Below are 27,176 nucleotides of genomic sequence, written 5' to 3' on the forward strand. Positions count from 1 at the left end.
CAAGCAAGCAGCACGATTGTGTCCTCAGACTTCTATAAAGGGACTCACCCCCTGCTTGGAAACAATGAGGATTTAATTCACTAATGCATTGGCTTCACAGACCTGGAGGCTATGTTCATCTTTATATACCGTCTGTTAGTGGAGTTTATAATTTCACCGAGGAACTCTTGATGGGAAAGAGTCACGCAGTTGAATGTAAATATGTCTGTATATGTGTTTTTGACATTTATTAAGATGTTAAACACTAATGCCTTTTTCTTTGGAGGACTTACATTTTTGTTGTCAGGTGACAAATAACTCATCACAAAGCATTCGCCCATCTCTACTAAAATAAGTGAAGACTTAAGATGACAAAATATACTTATTGTAAGACTGAATTAAGATCAAGTGTATACATGGTTGGGAATGTTGTCTGCTCAATCACTATGATAATTGTTTTCGAGTGGGAAAATGCAAGCAGGAGGAAGTTGACAATGACTGAAGATGACAGCTAATGGTGTGAAGACTGTCTGGGCAGCCAGTGTATCTAAATAACCAGGTGCTGCGATTTAGTTTCTGCCTGGTTAAACAGTGAAATAATTGGTCAAGTTAGCCAGTAATTAGACCGGCTCTGCCACACTGCATCTAAAAGCCCATCGACGGCTCCGCCATACTAATTGGGCTATTTATACCGAAACGCACTGACCAAGCTCACAGGCTTCCCTTCCAATTCGCTTTTCAGCACTTGTTTATTTTTTTCAGTGGGTACTCAGGACACAGCTCTGGACTCTCCCCTCTCTCCTCCTCTTCTCCTCCTAAAGCCATTTTTCATTCCAGCTTGAGCTCAGTGAACTTCTGTCCTCCGCCCTCTTTGTCTTTGCTCGTGCGTCTGTCTCTCTCTTCTGTTTTTCCTCCTGTTCCTCCCTTATACACAGCAAATCCCTATCTACCAGGCCTTCTGTATTACTAATCAGTGTTTTATGAATGCCAAAGTCTGTGCACAGGAATGTCTCTTTCTCGTGTGAATGTGGCTTTATTTTTAGTGCTCCTCTGTCAGTGTGTTGAGATGTACATATGTCAGTCAAACCTGCATCTCCTAGGAGTGTGAATAATGGACCCAGCTGTGGAAACCAGACTGTCTCACACACAGGAATACTTTGAATTCTCCTTTCTTCAGAATAGTCACATTTTCTTCACACTGTCCCTGTCATTTCTGTACCAGAAATGAGCTGCTACTATGAGAGGTCATCTTCAACTGTAGATCCCACCAATGGCTCACTCACACTCCTAGCTCTTTTGTGTGTGATGGCTTCTCTCTATTCTGTCTGTCTGTCGCTTGGTATCTCTGCATCTGTATTCTCTCCACTTTTATTATCCCTATATCCCCCCCCCTCCCCCCCAATCTCCTGCTTTTCTTACTCTTCTGTTTTATTATCAGTCTGTCTTTCTGTCCCCTTCAGGCTAACCCTCAAACCTCCATCAGGAGCAAACAAGGCTCCTTGACATTCAATTTCCTGCTTGCCACGTACTTCTCTATTGTATGCACTTTTCCTCCTTTTCTAGGACTCTTTTTGTGTTCTTTGAATAGGTGGATGGATGTGGCATTGGACGGATAGGTGGGCTGATGGTTGAATGGGGATGGATGAGGAGGGAACCAGGCTGTAATTTAGTGTTTTTTTTTTTTTTTTTTTTTTATGGATTTTTGGGTGTCAGCCTCAGTTGCTGATGCTTTAACAGCAAGGTCACTTTGTGGGATGTTTTGGGATTTTTGGCCTTGTTCTTGACAATAGTTTACTGAAAGCTATTTGAAGGTGTCAGCGAGAAAAACAGGAGAACAAGCATCCTTTTATTTATCAGGTGTCAGGTGCCCAGCAGCTCTTAATTGTGGTGTTAAATGTAACTGAAAACCACATAAAACTATTTCAAAGTGGAATAAAAAGTCTTGCAAATTTCATTTTCCATCCACCACCAATACCGCCAGCTATTACAAAATACATTTATTTAAGTTGATAGAAAAATACATGTCAGAAGTTTCTGAAGAGTGTTTTGTTGAATGCAAGAGTGTTTAGCCTGAAAATCAACAATATTCTAATGAAATCATGTTTAGAATCCATCTGTCCATCCATCCCAGAGTTTCGGCTGTGCCCGATGTCATAGGGCACCTGTCCTGACCCTGGACAGGTCGCCAATCTATCGAGGGGCTAACACAAAGACGCAGACAATCTTTTTCGCTTACTTTACATCTTTAGCCAGTTCAGAATGACCAGTTAACCCAACCCCATATATGTCTTTGGACTGTGGAAGAACGTCAGAGTAACTGGAGAGAACCCATGCAGGCTCTGCAGAGAAAGGCCTCAGGCTGGATTCAAACCCATGATCTTCTTGCTATGAGGCGACGGTGTTGACCACTGTTCCATTGTGCCATTTTAGAAAATAATACACTAATAGTAATAATAATATGATTAAGCTTTTCTTTAATCAAATGGTTACAAGTATAAAAAAACTACGAGTGGGATCACTTCTTTTCAAAAAAATCATAATATAGTGTCATTACAGTGTCCGTAAACTTACCTGACCCTAAAAGGCTTAATCTAAAGGAAAAAGGAAGCAACCCTGTTGGGCAGTATGGCGTAAATGTCTTATAATAACAGAAAACTAGCCAAATCTTAATTTGACGATTTACTGAGCCCTGAGCTGGACAATTAAAACACATTAATTTACAAGTTGTGAACTAAAGGAGACTTTGTTGAGCACTGACACTGACAATTTATCACAATTGGTGATTTCAGCCATATTCTTTATTCTTTGAAATTAATTCTTGGACACCAAAGTTGGTAACTTTGTCAATGCAGTCTTTGTCTTGTACTTAAAAACTCAGTTGTTCCAAGATTATATTAATCCAATCAGAACAGGACATCTTCCAATAATGTTAACAAAATTAACTAGACCATTAGTTTATTATTGGAACTCCGTTAATAATCCTTCACCGTTTAACTCTCACTCCGCAAATGCTAGCTAGAATGACTCTGGACTTCGTCATTACTAGACTAATCTGTCATGAATTGAAAGCCAGACAACTAACTAACTAATTAATTAACTAACTCCAGAATGTTCCAAACCAGGCTATAGCTAGCTAATTTTTCTCTTTGATTAGATTGCACTCCAGGCAGGTGAAAAACTGCAAGTCAGTCAATCCAGTCTGTTGGAAATTACTTAGTAATTAGTGTGTGTGTGAATATGTGGGTGTGTTTGTGCTCACGAGCCTGCTTGTTTGTGTGTGTTTGCAGTGAGTCCTGTTGAGAGATAAATGAGTCTGGTTGACATTGTCTGGAACAGGTGGTGAAGTCAGCAGGGAAGACATACAGACAACTCTCATGCACACACGCACATACTGGCACTCCCAATTTGACTTCAATGCGGGTTTTTTGGCTTGTTTGAGAGTGTAGCCAGTCTGATTTGATAAAGAAGGAACAATAGGTTTTCTTCAAATTACTTCCATACCGAGTGGCTGATGTATTGATTACGGAGACAGTGAACCCACATTAAGCATTCACAGCATGTTTGATTTACCGATTTATTTTCCTTTTATGAACATTGCATGCTGTTTATTTGCCTCTGTGTGAACCAGTCAGTGTGTTAAAGGAACTATTCGCTCTAAAACAAGTTTTTCCGATTTACACAATAAAAAGGGGACAAAATTTATGACATGGGGGTAATCTGTAAACGTGTGTGTGTCTTTTCAGGTGAGCGTAGTGCAAGACTCTGTGAACATCTCAGGCCAGAACACTATGAATATGGTGAGGGTTCCTGACTGCAGGCTGGCGGAAGAACTTGGAGATCTGTGGGCAAGCTCCAGATTCACTGACTGCTCCCTGTGTGTTGCTGGCCAGAAATTCCAGGCACACAAAGCCATATTGGCAGGTGAGAATATCCTTTGTCACATGTGTAAGAGGTTATTGCTACAGCTTTATATTTAGCCTTCAGGTGCTAAAACCCAGCTGGAAACGTTGTTTAAAGCAATACACTTACTGCTTTCTGTTGTCTGTGAAGATAAAATGCCTTTAATTAAGTTTACGATTGATAAATAAGTTAAGACATTTAGAATTTTTGTGATCCAACTTTAATGTCTTCTTTGCAATAATACATACATTAGGGGAAATAATTAGTTCATGTATATAGTTTTTATAGTAAGTTTTATTTTATTGGAGAGAAACAAATTATCAGTTAAGATTGTCAGACAATAATTCAGAAAAAGAGGGGGAGTAGAGCCTAAAGAAGAAGCACATTAAGGTGTCCGGACCGTAGTCCTATAGAAAATTCATTTATAGAGCTGAAACTTGCTGAAACTGAGTTGTCAAGCAATAGCCAAAAAACCTGAAGGATTTACAGATTTGGGAGTGGAGAAAAATCCCCCCTGAAATGTATCCATACCTGGTGACCAACAACAAGAAACAAGTTTAAACACTAATATATTGTGTGTAACACCAACCCAGCTATAGATAAATTATTGATATAGTCATTGTTTGACACGGATTAATTTGTGAACTAATGTTTTGAAGCTTCAACATCAGCTTGTCATCTTTATTTTTTGGAAACCAGAAGTGACAATAATTGGACAAGAGGAGTCTGAGTTTTCAGCTAAGATGTATCCTTCTGTGTGTTGTTTCATGAGGAATTATCTTGGATCGTCTGTCAGATAATTGTATTACAAACTGTTTATTTTTGTTTTTTAAACCAGCCACAAGTGGCCCTTTAAGAAACTGCAACATGTTGGCTTCATTTGTCAGCGCTGAGGTTTCCGTTAGATAAAACATGACTGATTGTTGCCTGGAGCTGCCATGTTAATTTTTTGAACATTCAAGTGACTTGTTTTAATCAAACTTTGCATCAATATGACTTTGGAATCAGCGGGGCTGAGAAAACAATCACATGATTGTCTAAAGTACACAGTGATATGCCATAGGCAAACTATGGGCAAACTTTCTTTGCAATGTTTTGTTTTCATCCTAACAGCTAGTGTTGTTAGACTAGTGGCAACATTTGGTTGATTGTTCCCAGGAGTATACTTCCCTTTTCTTTTTGACAGCGTGTTTGTGCACAGTACTTCACATTAAACACTGATGCATTTCATTCATTTTCAGATTCTCATTTTTTTTGTTTGATGGTCGTACATGCAGTCCAAAAAACACATCCGAGTTAAATTAATGATGCTTCCTTCAAGATTATTTACTTGGGCAGCTCTGTACCACTTTCAACATGTCCTTTTAAATTCTTTCCTGGAAGTTCTGACCATTTATCACGTTTGTGATGCTTGCTTTCTTCTCCTCGGTGTATGAAAATGGTTACCCCCGAGTTGAATTTAATTTTAGAAAAGAGGATGAAGTTGCAGTGATATAAATGGGAGTCTGATACCCTGTTGTTGTTGTTGCCAAACAAAATCAGCCTTTTTTGGTAAGCCTGACGTAGGTGCACTATGGCACACACTCCGATTTAGTTAATTTTTCCCCTTGCTTTAGATTATTATGGACAACAAGAACCATGTTTCAGGTCAACTGATGACTCGTGACTTGAGTTCTCTCTTCAGACTTACTGCTGTTTGGTCTCTTGGTCTCAGCCACAAACCTGCCATGATCACCAGTCTGCTGCTGCTTCTGTTTCTTTAGTTTCTCCCTTTATTTGGAGCCACAGTAGCTCATCTGCCTCCATCTCACCGTGGCTCTAGCATGTCATATGTGTTATACCAACCTCGCATGTCCTACTTCATGACTCCTCTCTGTGGTCTTCCTCTTTTACTTCTGTCTGACAGCTCCATATTTAACATGCTTGGTCCAATATATCATCTACCTCTCCTCTGCATATGTCAAAATCATCTCAGTCTTTAACTTAGTCTCCAAACCTGTCACCCTGAGCTGTCCCTCAGATGTACTTCTTCACTTCTACTGCACACCTCACCAGTGGCTTGCTTGACTCGTACATGCCCTGCACCACCCTCACATACTTCTGCTGCTGACTTTCTAATGCAGTACCATAGTTCCTCTCTTGGCACCTTATCATATGCTTCAAGGTCTACAGAGACCCTGTGGAGCTCTTTCTGACCTTCTCTATACTTCTTCATCAACACTCTCAAAGCAAACATTGCGTTTGTAGTGCTCTTTCTCGGCATGAAGCCATACTGCTGCCCCTCAATATATGCTAGGTCAGTTTGACACAGAAGTTCGGGTTTGCTGTCTAAGCAGGTTTGAATTCAGTGGTGAGATTGCAGATGCACAAGTGCAAATAGTCAGAACCAAATGTAAAGTGGTCCATTGGTACACAAAGAAGTGGCCTCGAATGGGGAGATGGGCCTTATTTAAGTAAGGTCTATTGTTTTTTTTGTTTTGTTTTTTTAAATGGGTAATGTGTCATAAGTTTGTAGTCGCACCTTGTTTACTCATATCTGATGGTAAAGAATACAGGGAGTGCAGAATTATTAGGCAAATGAGTATTTTGTCCACATCATCCTCTTCATGCATGTTGTCTTACTCCAAGCTGTATAGGCTCGAAAGCCTACTACCAATTTAAGCATATTAGGTGATGTGCATCTCTGTAATGAGAAGGGGTGTGGTCTAATGACATCAACACCCTATATCAGGTGTGCATAATTATTAGGCAACTTCCTTTCCTTTGGCAAAATGGGTCAAAAGAAGGACTTGACAGGCTCAGAAAAGTCAAAAATAGTGAGATATCTTGCAGAGGGATGCAGCAGTCTTAAAATTGCAAAGCTTCTGAAGCGTGATCATCGAACAATCAAGCGTTTCATTCAAAATAGTCAACAGGGTCGCAAGAAGCGTGTGGAAAAACCAAGGCGCAAAATAACTGCCCATGAACTGAGAAAAGTCAAGCGTGCAGCTGCCAAGATGCCACTTGCCACCAGTTTGGCCATATTTCAGAGCTGCAACATCACTGGAGTGCCCAAAAGCACAAGGTGTGCAATACTCAGAGACATGGCCAAGGTAAGAAAGGCTGAAAGGCGACCACCACTGAACAAGACACACAAGCTGAAACGTCAAGACTGGGCCAAGAAATATCTCAAGACTGATTTTTCTAAGGTTTTATGGACTGATGAAATGAGAGTGAGTCTTGATGGGCCAGATGGATGGGCCCGTGGCTGGATTGGTAAAGGGCAGAGAGCTCCAGTCCGACTCAGGCGCCAGCAAGGTGGAGGTGGAGTACTGGTTTGGGCTGGTATCGTCAAAGATGAGCTTGTGGGGCCTTTTCGGGTTGAGGATGGAGTCGAGCTCAACTCCCAGTCCTACTGCCAGTTTCTGGAAGACACCTTCTTCAAGCAGTTGTACAGGAAGAAGTCTGCATCCTTCAAGAAAAACATGATTTTCATGCAGGACAATGCTCCATCACACGCAGCGTCCAAGTACTCCACAGCGTGGCTGGCAAGAAAGGGTATAAAAGAAGAAAAACTAATGACATGGCCTCCTTGTTCACCTGATCTGAACCCCATTGAGAACCTGTGGTCCATCATCAAATGTGAGATTTACAAGGAGGAAAACAGTACACCTCTCTGAACAGTGTCTGGGAGGCTGTGGTTGCTGCTGCACGCAATGTTGATGGTGAACAGATCAAAACACTGACAGGATCCATGGATGGCAGGCTTTTGAGTGTCCTTGCAAAGAAAGGTGGCTATATTGGTCGCTGATTTGTTTTGGTTTTGTTTTTGAATGTCAGAAATGTATATTTGTGAATGTGGAGATGTTATATTGGTTTCACTGGTAAAAATAAATAATTGAAATGGGTATATATTTGTTTTTGTTAAGTTGCCTAATAATTATGCACAGTAATAGTCACCTGCACACACACAGATATCCCCTAAAATAGCTAAAACTAAAAACAAACTAAAAACTACTTCCAAAAACATTCAGCTTTGATATTAATGAGTTTTTTGGGTTCATTGAGAACATGGTTGTTGTTCAATAATAAAATTATTCCTCAAAAATACAACTTGTCTAATAATTCTGCACTTCCTGTATAACACCTAATGGCATTGTTAAAATTGGTCTGTATTTAGATTGAATTTAAATATTAACATTTGATGAAAAAGTAGTTCATTGACATTGAATTCAAAGTATTTTAATATAAACGGTGGATTAGACTGCAAAGTTTTATGAGGGTGGTGGAGTTTGTTATTATTCATAGAGGAGTCTGTCACTATTCTAGGCTTCACTGGAGAGTTTTCGTTTCGGTATGAATGCTGTTACAGAGGCTTTTCCACTGTGACGAGAACTAAATTCTGGGGGAAATACTTCATCAAATTTTTAATTTTGATGAATAATTTTGCTTGCCACGGGGATGATTAAATTTGAATACATTGAATATCCGTATTCGCTATTGACACCTTCAGCACCTGTGTGTCTTCATTGGCCTTCAGGAATCCATATTGATGAAAATAAAGTTTCTCACACTCTCATGCAGACAAGCATAAACTTGTTTCAGATATTGGCACTTTGATGACAGCCAGCATCAGCTAGTGAAAAGTTTGAAGAAACTGGTGAACTGTGTGTCTCTGTGGAGACGAGGGGAGGCTGTTCATTATTGGATTTGTTGAAATGTGTGTGTGAGGAGCCATTTTAATTATGTGCTGCTGTGGTTTGGGGTCTTCCCCTTTCTCTCTTGCTACCGTGCTTTCTCTCTCCGCTCAGTCCAGATGACGTACCTCCTCCGCGTTACTCCCCCTCTAGGCTGTTCCCGTGACAACTCTGCTGTCCGTTAATCGCCGTGGAGACGGACAGAGTGGGATCAAACGGCGTAGGGAGAGTAACTCAAATTGGCTGTGCATTGGCCATGTGATCTTTGTACAACTCACACTCTTCCCGTCGCTTACCTTAATTTTATACCCTCTTCTACATTTCTTCCTTTTCTTCTTTCTCTTTCGCCCAGGTTTTTTATTTTTTGCTCCCTTTTTATTCTCTCTTCTTCTTTATTATCTTCTTTTCACTGTATTCTTTTCTTATCTCCTTTTCCGTGTCTTTTATCTGCGCCTTTCTGATTGTTAAATGTCTTCCCAGTGGTCTTCATGCTTTTCTCTCCCCTTAAATTGTGCTCAGTTCCCCTTTCTCCCCATGTCCATCCCTCTTCTTCCTTGCTTCCTTTCTCCTCTCCATGCTTTCTTTACTGTGACCTCTTCCTTATTCTTTCTCTCTTTCTCTCTTTCACCCACCCTTTCGCTTTGCTACTGCAGTATGAGCTCACCAGCTGCACCAGACAGACTTGGTGTAGGTTTGTTCCCAGAGTCCTACCAGGCCATTCAGTGCAAAGCTTAGTTTCCATGCAGATATTAAGACAGAGAGAATCTTTAAGCCAGGCGGACTCCCAATCAAGTCACTGAAGCGTAACAGGACCAAACTTTCTAACTTCATCTAAGAGTCAAAAGACTCATTACTAATATCATATCCATTATGGATATGATATTAGTAATGAGTCTTCAGTTATGGATCCATATGCATAATGGATAAATTTTACTGAAGTCTTTGACGTAGCACTTCTTAATATCCTGTGGACAGCAAGACTCTCTTAAAACTTAATTTGCTCAAAAAACATTGTGTGGCTAGCTTGTCTTACCTCATATATATATATACACAAAAGAAGTATCCTAAGAGACGGGAGAATAGGAATATCTGAAGGTTATGTGAATTTCCATTATCAACTAAACAAGCTTGATAGTTAAGATGCTATCCATCATTTATTTAATGTTTCAACATTTCCACTGGTGTGAGAACACGAGCAATTCCTTTGATATTGAACAAACATTTACACTGTATCAATAGAAGTTCTGGACCGCCTACTCATTACACATACTGGCTGCTCAGCACCGGAAACACATGCCATGAAGCTCCTGTTGCAGTTTTTGTGCTGATGTTAAAGGAAGCTTTGAATTCTGCAGAGCATTGGCGACTTTTAAGTGTCGGCCCTCAGTTACAGTGTTCTGAATTTTATTTGGTCTGCTGCTTCCTGGCTGTGTTGCTGTTGATGCTGTTGATCTACTTTGCAATGATACGACTTACAGTTAATCATGGGACATGTGCATGGGAAGAAATTTCACAAACTGACTTGTTGCAAGGCTGGCATCCTTTTACAGAATGTCCCATGATCCACTTACAAATGTTAGTAAAGGCGGACTGCAATGGTGCTTGATTTTTATAAACCTGCGGCAATGGGACTTCAAAGATTAAGAGGTGCTTTTGTCTGTACAGTGTATTTTCATGTTAGTCTCATCAAATCATCTTCTCTACTATAGTAAAATGAATTATTCTTTCCATACTACTGTGACAACTGAAGTAACTAAAATGAACACCATTTATTTCCAGTGTCCCACCTTTGCTAAAACTCTAAACGTGTCGTAAATAACATGTATGAAAATGTTAAGGGACTTGCTGTTAGCCATTTTTATTTAGTGGATTTGAGATTCTCCTGTAGCGAGTGAGTTTCTGACCTTATAGCCTCGGTGTCCATTGTTAATGCTTATTCAGTTATACAGTATTATAGCTATTTGCGGCTTTGGCAGTTTTAATGGATGACACCATGTAACCCAATGAGTAATTAAATGGTTAGATAGCTCTGCGTTAATAACTCATTATTAAGTGTCTGAATTAATTATTATATGACTGACTTTGACACATACTTAATAATGTGTTACAACATTTGTTAGATTTTAATGACTAGCTAATAAGGCATTCACTTCTGAATAATAATGTGAAGTGTTACCCTTTCAGTGCATAATCAAACTAAGCGAACCATGTCAGAAAAGCGCGACCATAGTGTGTGTGTGTGTGTATATATGTATATATGCGACTGTGAGTAAAAGGCCAAGATCTACCTTTGTAGGAACACATTCTTACTCTACTAGTAATAATAGTAGCTGGTAATCAAGTACAGGCTAAGCTCCATCTGTGAGGCTGTGCTTTATTCTGTGCCAAAACTAACCACTGTCACCACTGGGACGACAAGAGAGAAAATACAGTGTTGTTGCCTTAAGCAGAACTACAGGGACAAGATGCGGTGATTATTTTAAGCCTGCAGAATTATTAGACAGCAGTAATTTGAAATTTTAAAGAGCTGCGTTTGGGCCGTCATGTTCTGCCTGTACTGGAGATTAAGCATGACCTCTCCAGCTGGGGTCACGTCTGGGATAATAACAGTGAAAACACTGTGCTTAAGCTTTCACTCAATACGTAAAACATTAAATACATTAATATGTCCATTTTAGGGCCATTGGGTCATTGCTTTTGCTTCTTTTTTTCCTATGAGACTTTATCTTTGTTTATTTTGGATATTATCAAAATGTGCAAAAATGTCTTTTGCAAAATATACAATATGAAATCTGTGTGAACTTGGATTATAAGAATACAGTTTTCATTGCAAACCCTCTGTTTCTTGTTGTGACTTGGCAAATAACCAGCAGCTCTTTTACATTGTTTCTCTCTCATGGCTTATCACTTTCTATAAATGGAAGAATAGTCTGAACTTTCCTTGCCTTGAGAGGATTTATAAACTGTGCTGTGATGTAAAAGCCGTGTGAAAAACCATATCTAGGAAAGGAAAAAAAAGAAATGGCAGTGGAGTGGTAGCAAGTGAAAGTGCAACTAAAAGAGGAAAACAGATCTTTATTAAGGCATAATATATGAGATAAGCAACACTCAAGTCGGCCCATCAACATTGAATACTGGCTAAACAAACGAGAAAGGCTGTCAAGAGTCTGTCAGCAGAAAGGAGCTGACTTTTTCCACATGATGCCTCTACTGCTGTCACTGCTGTCAGTCATGTCCTTGCTCTCCTCCGGCCCTGTGGCAAGCTGTTAACGGATATCAGAGACCTCACCGTGTATCAACATTACACTCAATAACAAACCCTCTTTTCTCTGTCTCGGCCTTTTGTTTCCCTCTGTCCCAGCTCGCTCGCCGGTGTTCAGTGCCATGTTTGAGCATGAGATGGAAGAGAGTAAGAAGGTGAGTTGACTCTGTCGCTCCTGCTCCCTCAGTGCATGGTGAGTCAAATGTTTAAATTTCAATCTTTCTTTCTGTTGCATCAGGAAGCACTTGCCTCTTTAAACAAGTGTGGCTGCACATGTTCCTTCATGTCTTGCTGACTATTATATGGTGTCATCACAGCTACTATATGGAAAAATTCCTTATGTGATTATATCATTATCACTTGTATAATCTTTGATATTTCTTTGATGCCATAAAGCGTGTTATTTGTAGACTTAACAAGACGGTATGAGACAAAATGACTGAAGTCTCTGTTGCTTTCAGTATGATCACGCTGTTCATGGAACTGAATTGCAATGTCATGAGGGAATTGGTTTTCCTTTTGATATCTCTTTTTAATCTTTTTAATATACATACCTTTTTGGCATTTTTTGTGCTGCAGTTTGTGCCTGGTGTTGCTGCTGCTCAAAATGTTCATACCTCACATCAAAATTCATTACTTTAATGAAATGGGCACAGTAAATCTGCTCAATTTGTTGTTTTTTTTCATAGGTTCTGACTTTAGTGAACTTTAACACATGCATGGGTGCCATTGATCAGTAGCAAGATGTCTTGACAGTACTGACCTTTAAAGGAAAGTAGAGAGAGTCTAGTGGGAATATTAACTGCTCCAAAGAGGGAAGTGGTTTGCAGACAGTTATAAGGCAGGAGTCGGTGTCATAAGTGTGTATTTTAAATAACCTGTCTGACGTTGTCCTATTTACAATAGAGATGATGGAAAGATGATGCTAGTTGTGATAACTTTCTGCCTCTCCTATAACTTCTTATTTAATTATGTAAAACTAAAGTGTAAGTACTGTGGAGGTATGAATGGAGTTCTGAGAACTATTGTGACTGATTAGTGTTATTAGCAGGTTGACGGTGTGGATTCAAGCTTCCTGTTGCTACAGTTCTGCATGCGAATAGCTTGAAAATACTTTTAAGAGATGCAAAAAACGTTGAAGATTTATGTGCAAATTTATGTAAAGTTGGGTAAATGCAATCCAAGTTCCTCTTGAGGCAAGTGTCGCAACTCAGCAGCCATCCTGGAATGAATTGCAGTTATTTCCTGTCCCAGAATAAGCTATAAAGGTTTTTGCCCCCCCTCAGTTTTATAACAGGGTGGTGGCACCATCAGTGTCTCTGCTTTTTTCCATTCTAATGCACATTAGGGATACAGGAGCTAAAAAGTAGCTACACCCTTACTACAATAATGAGCAGAAAGATGCATCTGCCACCAGTAAACTGAAAGGGTCGTGAACCTCTCGTGTGTCAGTGTAACAGCATGATTGGCTCATTTGTTTCCTGGTTCTGTTGTTGATTTGCTCTTTGGGAGCGTTTCAGAATTCTCCCATAAATCCCATCAATATAATGTCTCTGATGCCATTTCCCCTCCAGTCCTCATAATACAAATAATTAAATTAGTTCATGGTTTAGTGAGGCTCGGTCACGAAATTAGTGTAAATAGGGTTAAGTTTGGGTCTGACGTGATGGAAACAAAACAGTGTTTGTGTCTGTGTGTGCTTGTACATGTGTGATGCACTGGGTCTCTCTGCCACAGTTGGTTGTGTTGGTCTGATAGGAGGTGGTGAGATTCAAGTGTGGTGATTTAGCCGTCATGTCAGCGGAATATTGATGCCTGCACAGCTCAAATGGGGAAATTATAAAGCGCAGAGCCAGGAAATGCATCTTAATTGCTGTTTAAGTAGGCGTCTTCATCAGAAAGAGGGAGAGATTGTGGGCCACGTCCCCATACGACTCAGAGAAAACAGATAGGTGGGTTAACACTCCTCTGCAGCACTCTATAGAAAAGAGACAAATGAGCTCATAAAGAAACACTCTGATAGAGGACTGCTCTGTGAATAGAGGGGAGCTTCAGACACTGTAACTACAGGAGTTGTGTCTATTTATGAGACCTGGTTGGGCACTGCCTTCTCATTACGCGAGAAAGTCCTGTTATTTTTTTTCTCATGTGATTTCCAAGGTAGTTTGGTGGTAGTATGTCTTTTTTATTTCATTAACGCTCCAACACACGTTAGAAATTAGCAGAATGAAAGTGGTCAAGTGTAGAAAAAATAGAAAAAATTGATTCTGATGAGTTTGAGGTTAATTTGGAAACAATAGGTGTGTTTTTGATATTATACACTTAACCTAGACATTAGAGGATTGATGTTATTTTGCCTGTTAGAATTACTAATTTTTTCACGTCTTCACGTGTTTGTGTGATTTGTGCATTCCTGCAAAAGGCTACCATGGCAGACTGCAGGCTCAGACCAGAAGCTTTTAGACTCTGCTTCGATTATTTCTCAGTATGATTATGTTGGTGTTGAGTGGTCAGAGTTGACACAAATGCACTAAACTGTTGGTACACCCAGTCTGACCCTGCTAAAACGCCGCTGGTCACTGTGGTGACGATAAAGCACTGTTATAATTGGTTTATTGCTTTGTTCTTCTTGTCAGCGTGGAGGGGAAAGGTTCAGGTTACCGTCACTGTGCCATAGAGCGATAAAGCCTACTTTGATTGCTGCAGGCACCGTCAAGGAGTGAATGCTCAGGATTAATTCTCCTGAATCTGCTGAAAAGAGTTAAATAAATTTACTAGAATGTAGTTTTGCTGAAACGTGTTTTGACTGCTCAGAAGCTTCTTCAAGGTGTTTTTTTTTTTTTTTCTTTCTTTTCTTTCTTTCTCTATTGTGATTTTGCACTTGGAACATGTTTTGTTGTATCACTGCATGGCTGACTGTCCCTGTGTGTGTGTACTAAACAAGGTGAGAGAGTTTAAGTCAGGTGGGTTTTGGGAAATTTACATGAAATAAAAAAGACACTGCTGCCATGCATAGTTTTGAAGGATTGTCAAAGCGTTTGTGTTTTTCTTCTCTTTTCTTTTATTCTGTTAAACCCTGTGTGTATTCTCCTCTCCTGTCCTCTCTACCTGTTCAGAACCGTGTGGAGATAAATGACGTGGAGCCAGATGTCTTCAAAGAGATGATGTGCTTCATCTACACAGGCAAGGCCCCCAACCTGGACAAGATGGCTGATGACCTGCTGGCTGCAGCTGACAAGGTACAGAGAGTGTGTGTGTGTGCACTTGCACCTGCTACTATGTACATTTACACACATGCTGGTATGCATGATAATGTTCCCAAAAATACACCTGGGAAGCACCAAATGCTCCTCAACCTCTAAACACACATACTTACACATCCAAACATACTTTTATAGCAAAGGATAAAGCCGACCCAACTGTGCAAGGTAAAGACATGCACACACTTCCAATGAATCATTTTCCTCATTGTTTATTCTTGTACTCATGCCGGATATTCAGTGTTTCCTGCCTGTTTCTGTAAAATCACATTTTACTCTCCAGTCAAGTTTTGCTGCTTATTCAAAAACACTTTTTTCAGTTTTTCCAAGTTTAGGCCAACTCTGCTTCATATGGCTAAACCACCCAATCACACACGATTAAAGGAGGGATTGTTATGTCGTGGTATGTTTATATGTCAAAATGCATCATAGTCACCATAACTGTTTTGACATTTATACCTTTGATTTACCTTGAAACCTTGCTACTGCTAACACAAAAGACAAACTTGTCTCATTAACTGTTGAATGGATTGCTATTGAAGCGCATTTCCACCAGTTAAATAAAACAGCTCGTGTAAGTCATTAGAAACATTAGAAATATGGTAATAAACTTTCTTAAAATAATTAATTAGAATTTCAAAACAATCATAAACATTCTGTAATATTGATTCATTTTCTAAAAATAAGGATCTAATGCCTAAAAATTGGGTAACTTAACCAAAATACGACTTAATATTGCAAAATAATCTCTTTGACTTTTCATCTCTGTGCTCAGAATGTCAACATTTTTTTGTCACACATCTCTTTTGCAAAATTCTTCTTTGATATTTAGTTTTAATGGTCACATACCCCAAAGGATTAATCATAATAAATGTGGTTATTGTTGAACTGGAATGCCCTAAACACTGCATTTCCAGGTACTTAATATTCACTTTTCTTTTCAAGTGAGTCATCTGCACTGGAAAGATCTTGTGGTAAACGTTTGATATATGAGCTTTTGCATGTGATACCATTTTTGTTTGATTATTTTTGTATGAACTAATTTATTCACAGAGGAGTTTCAAGCAGTGTAAAGGCTTTAGTAGTGTTTACCTTTGTATTTTTTTAGTATTTATACCAAGTCATCTAATTTCACCTGTGTTGAACTTGTTTTACTCATCTTGGTTATTGTAGATCACGAATGCATCATTTTTCTGTGCTTGTTAAATAGCGGTCTGTAAATGTGTATCATTTTAGCAGGGACTAATTAGAGCTAGTTACTAGGAAGAATTTTTACATTACATTTTTTTCTATTTCAGTGATTATGAAATCACGAACATTCCTAATAGTCGTAGCTTAATGTGCAAATTTAGCTCAAAGAACCATGTGACTCAGCACTGCTCCCATGATCTTAGACTTTGCAGAAATTTTGCCAAAGGGTTTAAAACACTTGCAACCAAAAAACATTTAACTCGTCACTAGTTCCTAACTTATGTCTTTGGAGCAAGACAGATAATTCCTGTCTTTTTTGCATTCAACAATAAATAGAAACTGGTAGTTTTGGGATTTTCATGAACCAGTAGCCCTATTTAAATCTTTCCATGTGCTTACTTGTCGTTTTTAAAAAGTCTTATTTAACGACAAATCATTTAAATTATATCTGAATGTAGATAGGCAGAGAATGTAACTTGTTAAATTAAAAGAAAGTACTGCGACATTAAACTGTAGTCTCCGCTAAACCTCTACGAGTCATCTTGAAGTGTGTGTGAATATGAGAGAAGGTTATTGTAGCTGGCAATTTTGTAATCAGACTCGGTGGAAATAATTTTTTGCTTCTCGTGTAATGCTATTCCATCATCAGTTCCTACTCAGTATGCATATCTGTCACTTACCCTTCTCTTTGCCATATTTTTTTCTTATTCAATTTAATGCTTGTTGCCACTGCGGTGGAGTAATTCTGTGTTACCGTATCATTACACACCGCTGCTACAGTTGTTGGTGGCAGCGCTGTTTAAGTAATTTAGTTTACCTGCTGTTTATCCTCCCTCTCTGTCATTTGTAGTATGCTCTGGAGAGGTTGAAGGTGATGTGTGAGGACGCTCTTTGCACGAATCTGTCTGTGGAGAATGCCGCAGAGATCCTTATCCTGGCTGACCTGCACAGTGCAGATCAGCTCAAGACGCAGGCTGTGGACTTCATCAACTTGTGAGTTACACGCTCACGCTGAGATCATCCATCTTGAGAACTACCTCCACACTAATGCAAATATTTTTTTCACCGACACACGCACGCTTCTGCGTTCGGCTTTTTGTCAGGGGATGTCATTAATTTTCAGTGGGAGCAATTTTTGTCTCCCGAGGAAATTTAATTTAATCTCCAGATCAGATGATTTTGCTGCCGTATCATATTGGTCCATTTAGCAATAAACCTCAGCTGCTGATGTTAATCATGCTGCGTGCAGCCTGTTTAGGTACGATGGGGCCTATTAGCATCAATGACTACTATTTATGTTCACAGACAGGTGATTGATCCAGTGTTTCAATGCCCACTTGAAACAAAAAGCTTTCTCTCAGTCGCTACCTGAATTGCTTATCACCTTACCCGTGTTTGTTCAAACTGTGTGTCTTAGAGCCAGACACATTTTCCATCCCTTTGTTCATTCCTCTGTCCTCTCTTTACAGCTTCATGTCCTTTCCTTGTTCCTGCCTGGGCTTAGTCTCCCTCCCTTTTCCATTCACTCCCATTATCCTTTCCTTTCCCCCCTTTTCTCCCCGTCTCCCACCTCTGTTTTGTGCTTAAGAGCTCATGTGTGCCTAAAGGTGTTCAGTAATGCAGATTTCTCCCCCTAATCCCAGTCATTAATTGTGGTTATGGGCGTTATGACAGTTTAATTTGCGACAGCGTTGTTGTGGTGGTGGGAAAATTGGCCACAGGGGACTCCTGGCCAGCAAAGCGTTATCAACCCAGCTCCTGCAGACACAATCGACAGCAACAAGAGCAGCAAAACAAAAATCAATTTAGAGGACAAATATCGAAAACGGACGACACAGAGAAACCAATAATCCTACCCCCAGAAGCACCTTAACCTCTTTCCACACCAGTCCTTACAAGCAGTTTACAGTCATGTAGTTGAGACAATAAGAGTCCTCTTTATCCTTCCTCTGTCTCATTTATTCATCCTCACCAGGGATGCAGCAGAGAGGAAAGACACCTAAACTCCCCTAATCCACTTTGTTTACAGAAAAGAGCTTACAGAGTTTTTTTAGACCAGCATGTAAACACAACATGAGTTATGTGAAGCACAGAAAAAAATGCCTTTTTAGTAGATTTTTTTGCTATTGGTAACTTATAATTACCACTGACTGGAGACTATAGTTTGATTTACCTTCACATCACTGCTCTACTCCCAGTCACTCTCTTCCTATCTCTCTCCATGACGTTTGATTACTCTTTGTCACCTCCCTTTTTCTTTATTTGTCACTGCTGCCGTCTTATTCTCCCCTCCATCGGTCCATCCCTTCCCCTCCCTCTCCTGCTGTGGCTGCTCTCGTCGTGCCCTTTCGCTGCCCTCAGCTTGAGCGTACTGGCCATTACTGTGAGCAGGGCTTCACTTCCTCCACAGAGAATAGGGTCAGAGGTTGGCTGGAGGTCTGGAGCCGCTGTGTGGAAAGCATATGACCACACATTCACGCCGACACACACACAAACAGCCAGAGCGCCAAGAGTAGACGCGCCAAAACATAAACACGCGTGTACACGCACACGCATGCGGTTGTTTATTTACACACAATAAAACATGAAAAATGTCATTAAAGGCCACACAGCGGTGTGCGTGATAGTGCATCCCAGCACCCTGAGGGTGTCAGGAGGTTGAAGACTGCCACAGGGTCTGCTGGTGTAAGCTCAACCACAAGTAAACTGATCAGCACTTAATTAGAAAACCTTCCCAACTTTTTCCTTCCTTTTCCCAACTAAGGAAAAATCATTTAGTTTAAATGTCTGAGGATCTTTCGAGAGCAAACAAATGAACAGTTAATGGAATTATTTCAGCTGAAATAGACACATGCTAGCCATCTTTATTTCTCCTCATTACAATACCAGGTGTGAACAATGAAACCTAAACGTGGAATGCTTTGAAAATGGGAACTGGTTATCATTTATGTGCCTTTTTTGCTTTTAACTGTGAGATTCTCATGTGGTCTCTAAAATGAACCCTCTTTCTTTTAATAGAGTGTTCTATGTACTATATATACTATAATATATGAATTATAGTACATGTTAAGAGTACTGTATAATAGTATTGTATAAAAGAGTCCAAAAAACCAAAAGATTCAGTTTACCATCATTAGACCCAGAAAAGCAGGAAATCCTCACAATTATAACTTATCAAATGTAACGTTTAACATTTTTGTTTAAAATTTGACTCTCAGAAATAAACAGATTATCATTATTGTTCCTGAATAATTTCCTGTTCATTAGCTGATGAATCAAGTAATTATTTCATGATATGATATAAAAAACATTATGACTTAACCTTTTTATCGCATGCCTGTATATTTGTGCAACTTTAATGATGCCTTTTTATTTGCGTGATGTTATTTATCACAAAGATGACCCCAAAGGTTAAATATTTAAAAATATAAAATAAATAACAGCCTCACCAGCTGGTATGACAAATCTGTAATGTCTCAAAGCTGCTCTCCACACAGATGGAGTCTTATAATCCCAAACTCTTTCTCTCTGAAAAAAAGATTAATTTGTGTACTTTGTTTGGATATCTGTTTAGTTTCTTAATTTAACATTTTTTCCTGCTTTCCGTTTCCTTTGTATTTCATTTCCCTTTTTTCTCTCAGTCACGCTGCTGATGTGATGGAGACATCAGGATGGAAATCCATGGTGATATCTCACCCACACCTGGTTGCAGAGGCCTATCATTCTCTGGCCTCGGCCCAGTGTCCCTTCCTGGGTCCCCCAAGAAAGCGCCTGAAACAGTCCTAGTGGTCTGGAGCGATTCTCCCAACCTAACCCTGCTGCGTCCTCCCATACCAGCAGCCTCACTGCTCCTCTCTCCCAATCCTACTTTTGTACCTATAGCATCCCAAGATGCCCACAACTGACACCTAGGGCTTGGGTACAGATATCGCAAGGGCAGCTATACAGCTGGGCAGCACAGAGAATTATTGGACTAATGCTATAGAGGAGGTACTACACATCACTGTAAGATGAACTGAGTGAATACCATAAGACCCGGACCTGGATATTTAAGGATTGCAAGCCCAAAGCCTTGCTTATTCAATGATATTGGAAGGCTACAACTCTATTCTGCATGTCAGGCACGTAAAGAACTGATCTCCTGTCTGAAAGTGAAAAGTCAATGCTGAGTCCCTGAAAATATTTGTCTGTGACGTCTTGTCTTGTACAGTCTTGTAACCCAAACTGTGCTTGTGAAGAGACAAGTGAAGAGGATCAACCAACAGGAAAGTGAAAGACTGTTGTTCCCATTATTGGAGACCTTAATGGTGTTCAGTGTATTGTTTTTCTAAGGCTTGAACAATTGTCTTGATATTTTTTTTTCCATGAAAGAATATAAATGTAAACTGTTTAACTGTTAAAATCAGGCAGGCACATTGAGTTGTTTAGCTCAGATTTGGACTAATTTCAGACTGGTGACAGAGTTCTGCCAGATTGTTGTCATTTAGCAAGTAGCTCTGTTTGAATAATAACATCGATAACAGTACGGCTCTTGGATGACTGAGGACATGACAGTAATTTCACAAGAGTCCGACCAAAGTATTCACTGTAATCTATAGTGGGCAATATTTTAATATCTAGTGGGCAATGTTTTAAGAATACTGGCATAGTATTTGTTGTCTTGTGACATTAACTGTGCTTCAAAGCTGACAGACCACACAGCCATAGAGTATTTGCTCTTTTTATGTTTTCTTCTTATTTGTCATTCATTGTAGAGTTGCACAAAATAATGCTTTTTTGCCATTTTTTTAAAACACAGTTTTGCAGTCCTATTATTTAGTTTTCTTATTCATTTCGACTGTATTGGAACTTCACTTGAGAAAATTGGCTTTTTATTGTTACACTCCTGCTGGTGGTCAGTTGATCCATACGATCCATAAGCATAAATGAAATGTAGGAAAGGCCAATTAAAGAGAGCGCTGCCAGCTAACACAACAGAGAAGGTATCTGTCAGTTTCAAAACATGACATGTTTTACATTAACCTGTTGACCTCAGGCAAGAGATACACTTGCTTTTTAACCATGCAGTAACATCCACTTGCAGTGATAATATAACATTTTATGTGCTTGACTCCCTACTACTCATGTTAGTGGAGGATTCCACCAGAGGGCTTCCATATTTGCATGACCTAAAACAGTAAATTTCTTTGAAGAAGTTTATTCTCAGTGGGACTTCAATTGATAAAGCTCACCGTCTCCATTTTGTTTTACCCCTGCTCCCTTGTCACAGGGGTAGCCACAGCGGGTGGCTTTGATGGTTTGATCGTGCTTGATGTTTTTCCTCATGCAACCACAATGGGAATTTGTCTTGAACCAGCGACCTTTTGCTTGGCAAGCAAACCACTAAACTATGGAGCCACCTCCATCCAGAGCTCAAAACGATCAGAGTTGTTTGTTACTATGTCTAATTTACATATACCTAAGATCACACTCATACTGAAGCGTAGTTGTCTCTGTGCAGAGGCAACAGCACATCATAGAGATGCCAGCATGTCTATACAGACTCTTGTACTTACCGTTGGTGTGCTTCTTGAATCTTCTGGAAGCACATATCTTTATTTTTTGATGACATTCACAACTAAAGCTCCAAACACTCACCATCATGCGCATAGTTAAAACCAAGTATATCTCATGCCTTAATGTGTTCCCTTGACTTGTTCACCGTTTTGCCCTTTAAAACTGTAAAATACATATATTTTTGAATTTTTTCCCAGCATGTTGGTGTCTTTTTTTCTAATACTTCATATTTTCTTTCTTTCTGATTATGCAGTTTGACCACATTTACAGGTCACTAGCTAATTAATGCACAGTTTCTTTCAGCTTGGTGCTAGGTCACTGTGTTTCAGTGTCACATTTTAGTTTCAAGTGTAATCCTGCTGTGATCAGCGTTCAATCTCCTGTGCAGATGTTGTCGACCTTAGCAGATCACATGGGTCTCATACACAGTTGTGTAGCATGCAGACTTAGCTCTCAGGCTTCTTTGACTGGGTCTCTTGCTTAGAGAACAGATAGGTTGTAATCACTTCAGAGACTCAGACCTTTGTCTCGGACTGTATTTTAACAGGGATTTCTTTGTGTTGACCAAAGTAGAGGCCCTCCGAGCTTTAGGGAAGCTCTTCCCTGAGCCCTTTAAATCACTCCTCATCAAACAGTCAGCCGTGGCCACCGGTCTTTGGGGATAATCTGGCATTGTGCTGGCGCTCATCAAACACACAAATGGCCATTATTTGTGTTACAGACAGTATACAGGGGCTTAATGTTTGGGCACATGGGAGTAGAACTGATTCAACTACATACATCAGATATCAAGTTATGATGCAAGTTTATGTAACAGTTTTGTGAGTCATGGTGAACAAATTTTACGCCTTTATTTGAGTGTAGTGTTTGTGCGAGTAGAAAAATGAGAGAAGAGAGTTGTAAGGAGACCATCCATGCATGAACCTTCGGTGGTTGTGAGTCATTCTCTAAAGAAAATATTAATTTAGCAATAATTTCAAACTGGACAGTTTTATATTAACAGGCTTTTTATTACACATCATCTGTGCAAACCAACATTGAGAAGAAGAGCTGGACAAATACATGCATAAAATTATGATCTTTTTAATAACTAGTGAACAAAGTCATCTGTGTGTAAAAGCACTTCCACAAAGTAATTTATACAACTGGGTCATTCAGGTGCCTTTTTCAGTTCACATAGACTCAATTCATTGGTGTTTATTTTTTTATTTTTCTGAATTTGTATATTGCATTTAGCCAGTCACTTTGTGCTTTGTGTGATTTCTCAAGTTGTCAGAGACAAAGACATTTTTAAAAGTTTTTGTTAAGACAAAAAGGATATATTCTTTATATTAATATATTTACAACATTTGCAAATGCGGATATATTTTTGGGACTAAAATAATTGGCTAGTGTTCAAACATCTGTACTGCCCATGGATCTGAAGTCGTCATGAGGCACACCTTCTAAAGGTGCTGAGAGAAACGGCGCTAAGATCCTCTGGGACTGCAGCATCCAGACTGACAAACAGCTGCTGGCTAACCAACCGAATATAGTGGTGGTAACTCAGAGCAGAAGAGGGCAGTTGTGATAGATGTGGCAATCCCAGGTGATGGTAACATCCAAAAGGAAGGAAGGAGATGAAGAAGCACCAGATGCTGAACGAAGAGCTCGAACAGATGTGTAAGGTAACGTCCAGTGTTCCCGGGGGCAATGGGATTAGTGACCGAAAAACTGAATGAATGGCACCAACAAATTCCAGAAATAATATCAGAAATCTCTGTTTTTAAGGAAATGCTGATAACAAGAGTCTGCAAAACTCTCAGATTCAAGGTTCTGAAGTCTGAGAAATAAAATAAATATTCCTATAAAATTTCTGATATGAGTAATATCAATCTATGCTTTTTAACCAGCCCATTTATATTCCTTGGAGAACATCCCTTTTGTCTGAATGCCACCTTAAACCTCAGACCTTGGCAGTATGTGTTTATCCCACTGAGGTGCAGTGTATGTGTATAGCACTATAGAATTAAACTGCGTGCCAAAAGGGGAGAACGAGACTTGATGGTTTACACTTTATATTGCCTGATAACCCTCAGAATAAGCTGTCCAGCCAATATTTCAGAGTTTGAGAATTTTGCTGCAAAGGTCACGGTGTGTGTGCGCATGTGTGTCGGACTGAGAGTGTGCGAACATGGCAGACATATGGTTCTCTCTGAGTGGGCGTGCATGTCAGCACTTTGCTTTTTTGGGGAATGTCCCTGAGATAGGAAAAGCCTTTGTTAACTGGAGTCGAGCCTGTCAGTGTGACCTTCTTCATGTGAGCTGGAGTTTGAGGCGTCGGGGTGTGATTTCTTTTTAGCTTTGATAGTCAGCTTGGGTAGCAGCTTGCAGCCAACCTTCGGTGTCTGTGTGTGTGTGTGTGTGTGTGTGTGTGTGTGTGTGTGTGTGTGTGTGTGTGTGTGTGTGTGTGCACCTCCATTGGCCTCAGATGAGACAGTCAGGGGGCGATGGATGGCATGATGCATGTGGAGAGGTGTACTCAGTTGTTATGCATGCTGTATAAGTCTGTCCCCCCTTTGCTTCCCCATCATTCACTCCTTTTATAGGAGAAAGGAGAGCAAGGCGTGGCAGGTCAGTGCTGTGAAAGCCTGTAACAAGCGCTGCATCTGTGTCACCCTGCCATCAATAAAGAGAAGGAAGATCAAGGCTGAGATTGATGCCTGCTGGTCTGCACTGGCCTGAAGGAGGGGAAGGAGGATGGATAGCAGTGAGGAGATAGGAAAGCAAAGTGTCGAGTAGAGGGTCAGACCTTGTTGGGCTTTTCAGTTTAAGGGCCTAGAATTCAAACCTCAGCTATTTGTATATCAGTGCCTTTGACTTTATACACACATGGCAGCGGTTTAAAATAGGATGTTCAGCTGACTTTTATTAAAACAATGCCTTATTTAAATTTGGTCAGTCTTCCTTCTTCTGCATTATCTCCTTGAGTAGCGCTATAGTTTCCAGTGTGGTTGGCTTTGTTTGGCTGCTCCTAAATTCTCTCATGACCACTTTCACTTGCATCAGTAGGTTTCCTCCACTGTATTGAAATCACACACATTCAACTTCAATTTCATTTTGGGGAAGAGGACAAAGTCGCCGAGAACCAAGTCTATGACTAGAGCTAAATATATGCATTTTCAATTAACTGTGTGCTGTGCACTATGGCACGCTTCATGGTTCAGGTTATTTGCACTGAATTTTAAAGTCTTCATTGACAGTCTCACCCTGGGGAAGAATTTATGCTACACATCCATCCATCTATCTATTTTCCTTAATTCAAAGCAGGGTATTACAGCAACGTTTCCAGGTTCCTCCTGGGGGATCCTGAGGCATTCCTGGGTCAGAGGAGCTGTGCAATCCCTCAAGTAAGTTCTGAGCCTACCCTGGGGTGTTCTCCCAGCTGGACATGCCAGGAAAGCCTTAGAAAGAAAAGACCCAAGAAGCATCCTAATCAGATTCCCGAACCACCTGAGCATGGCTCAGCTGGCTGTGTTTGACTCAGAGTACCAGCAGCTCTACTACCTACTTGTTTTGGATGTCGAAGCTCCTCGTCCTATTGCTACAGCTGAAATCTGGTGCCCCAGATGGAATTCCTTTCAGGAGGCCACCCGAGACTGCGGGAAGTCTGACTGCTCTGAGCTGCTGCATGGTGCATAAGCACACACAACAGGCAGATCCTTCCCTGATGCTAGTGTTTGGAAAAAGTCTGTCCACAAACACAGCCAGACGCACAAACACTTGACCAAGAGCTTAAAGCTCTTAAAGCGCATGATTACCCAAATACATTTTACTGCGATTACAAACGCAGAGTCACAAAATTAAAAAAAACAATGACAGCTGTACTATTGCATCTTGCTGATTTTAAATTTCAGGTTGTATATGCAGCTATTAAAGTATGAGTAATATTTATATAATGGAAAATATGACTATTTATCTGCTGTAAAAAAGACCTGTTGAGTATCTGAGCAGCTCTGAATGATTCGGTAATAATTAATATTTATTGTAAATAGGTTATTAAAAGTGTAAATATCATTCACTCAGTCACTCACTATTTCTTTTATAGTAAGTCAGTACTCAGAATTTTTAAGTCCCTTTATAAAATATAGACAAAACAACACTACCTATAAATAGCAATGTCATTATTTAACATATTATGACCTCTGCAAGGGGATATTTGACCATATATTCCTCATGATATCCCAAGTAATCCACACTGATAGTATCATCTGTGACAGGCGAGGGAAGCTCAGGCCTTGGGGCAGAGAAATGGAAGGATGAAGTGACAGGGGTAATGGATGTACAGAGGGATGAAGAGTGATCGGGTGTCATACAGGTGGGATAGGGCCAGACAGATAGCGAATGAAGGAGAGATGGAGGATGGATGGCCAAAGCACCTCAGACATTGACAGCGTTGAGAGATTTGTCTTCTTTGCACGCCATTTGTCTTGGTTCTTCTTTTCAACCATGTCTTGGCGAGTTAAATTTCATAAAGCTCTGATGATGCAATGCAGCAGTGTAGTTTTGCGTAATGTAACTAGTTGCCATTTTCGGTGAATCCTCTGCTCTGCAAGTTGTCTTCAGGATTACGGGAAGGACACAAACAAATAAACTGCAATCCATAATGAACTGTTTGCTCATAACACCGGATGTAGAAATTAGAGTAAAATAAGAAGTAGACAAGGGAGTTTAGTCACACGCGGACACAATTACACACATATATATGAGCTGCTAATTGCTTTGTGTGCTCCAATCTGTCGTGTGAATGTGCCGGTGCAATATTGCATTGCTGTGGGTGTTTGCCCGGCTCATAACCGCAGACCAATGTGGCGGAGACAAGCTCATATATTAAGATAACCCTGAAACGGAATGGAATTGTATTTCCCTGGCGGTTCAAACGACTTCTGTGGTTGTAAACTGATAGTGGATGAGATTTGGCTTTAATGAAGCAAGACTTATTGTGCACAGTGCAACAGAGGAAGGTGCATGGGTGTATATGTTTCATTATCCAAGGGTGCGTTTGAATGCGTGCGTGTGTGTGTGTATGCATTCATTTTTTTCCTTAACAAGGAGCGCTGTCATCTATAGCTGCATGTTTGCTCGTGCTCTCATGGCAAATGTTATTGTATCGCCATTTTTCTTGCTTTGAGGTTAGAGTGTGTGTCTGAGGGCTGTGATTTATTTTACGTGAAATAATCAAGTGCAAGGTTTTTATTTTGTGCTTGTGCCTGGTGTAATCTTTTTCAAGGTTGCGTGTGTGTGTGTGTGTGTGTGTGTGTGTGTGTGTCCCCTTCATCTGTTCATTAGAATCTCCCCTACTGGCCTGGCTCT

At 40.1% G+C, this 27,176-nt stretch overlaps 1 protein-coding gene across 4 annotated transcripts in view; it reads left to right on the forward strand.

Annotated features, from left to right (window-relative positions):
- LOC116309307 (speckle type BTB/POZ protein) overlaps positions 1 to 22,017 on the forward strand; it is a 100,396-nt gene extending 78,379 nt beyond the window's left edge. For all 4 annotated transcript variants that reach the window (XM_039611564.1, XM_031725876.2, XM_031725879.2 and 1 more), the window contains exons 7-11: positions 3,723 to 3,900; positions 11,917 to 11,972; positions 14,934 to 15,056; positions 17,119 to 17,261; positions 19,910 to 22,017. In XM_039611564.1, the coding sequence (XP_039467498.1) occupies positions 3,723 to 3,900; positions 11,917 to 11,972; positions 14,934 to 15,056; positions 17,119 to 17,261; positions 19,910 to 20,054 (645 nt within the window). In that variant the 3' untranslated portion in view covers positions 20,055 to 22,017. The remainder of the gene's footprint in view (positions 1 to 3,722; positions 3,901 to 11,916; positions 11,973 to 14,933; positions 15,057 to 17,118; positions 17,262 to 19,909) is intronic.
- Positions 22,018 to 27,176: the final 5,159 nt, after the last annotated feature.

Source organism: Oreochromis aureus, linkage group 4, assembly GCF_013358895.1.
Source record: "Oreochromis aureus strain Israel breed Guangdong linkage group 4, ZZ_aureus, whole genome shotgun sequence".
NCBI classification, from domain to species: Eukaryota; Metazoa; Chordata; class Actinopteri; order Cichliformes; family Cichlidae; genus Oreochromis; species Oreochromis aureus.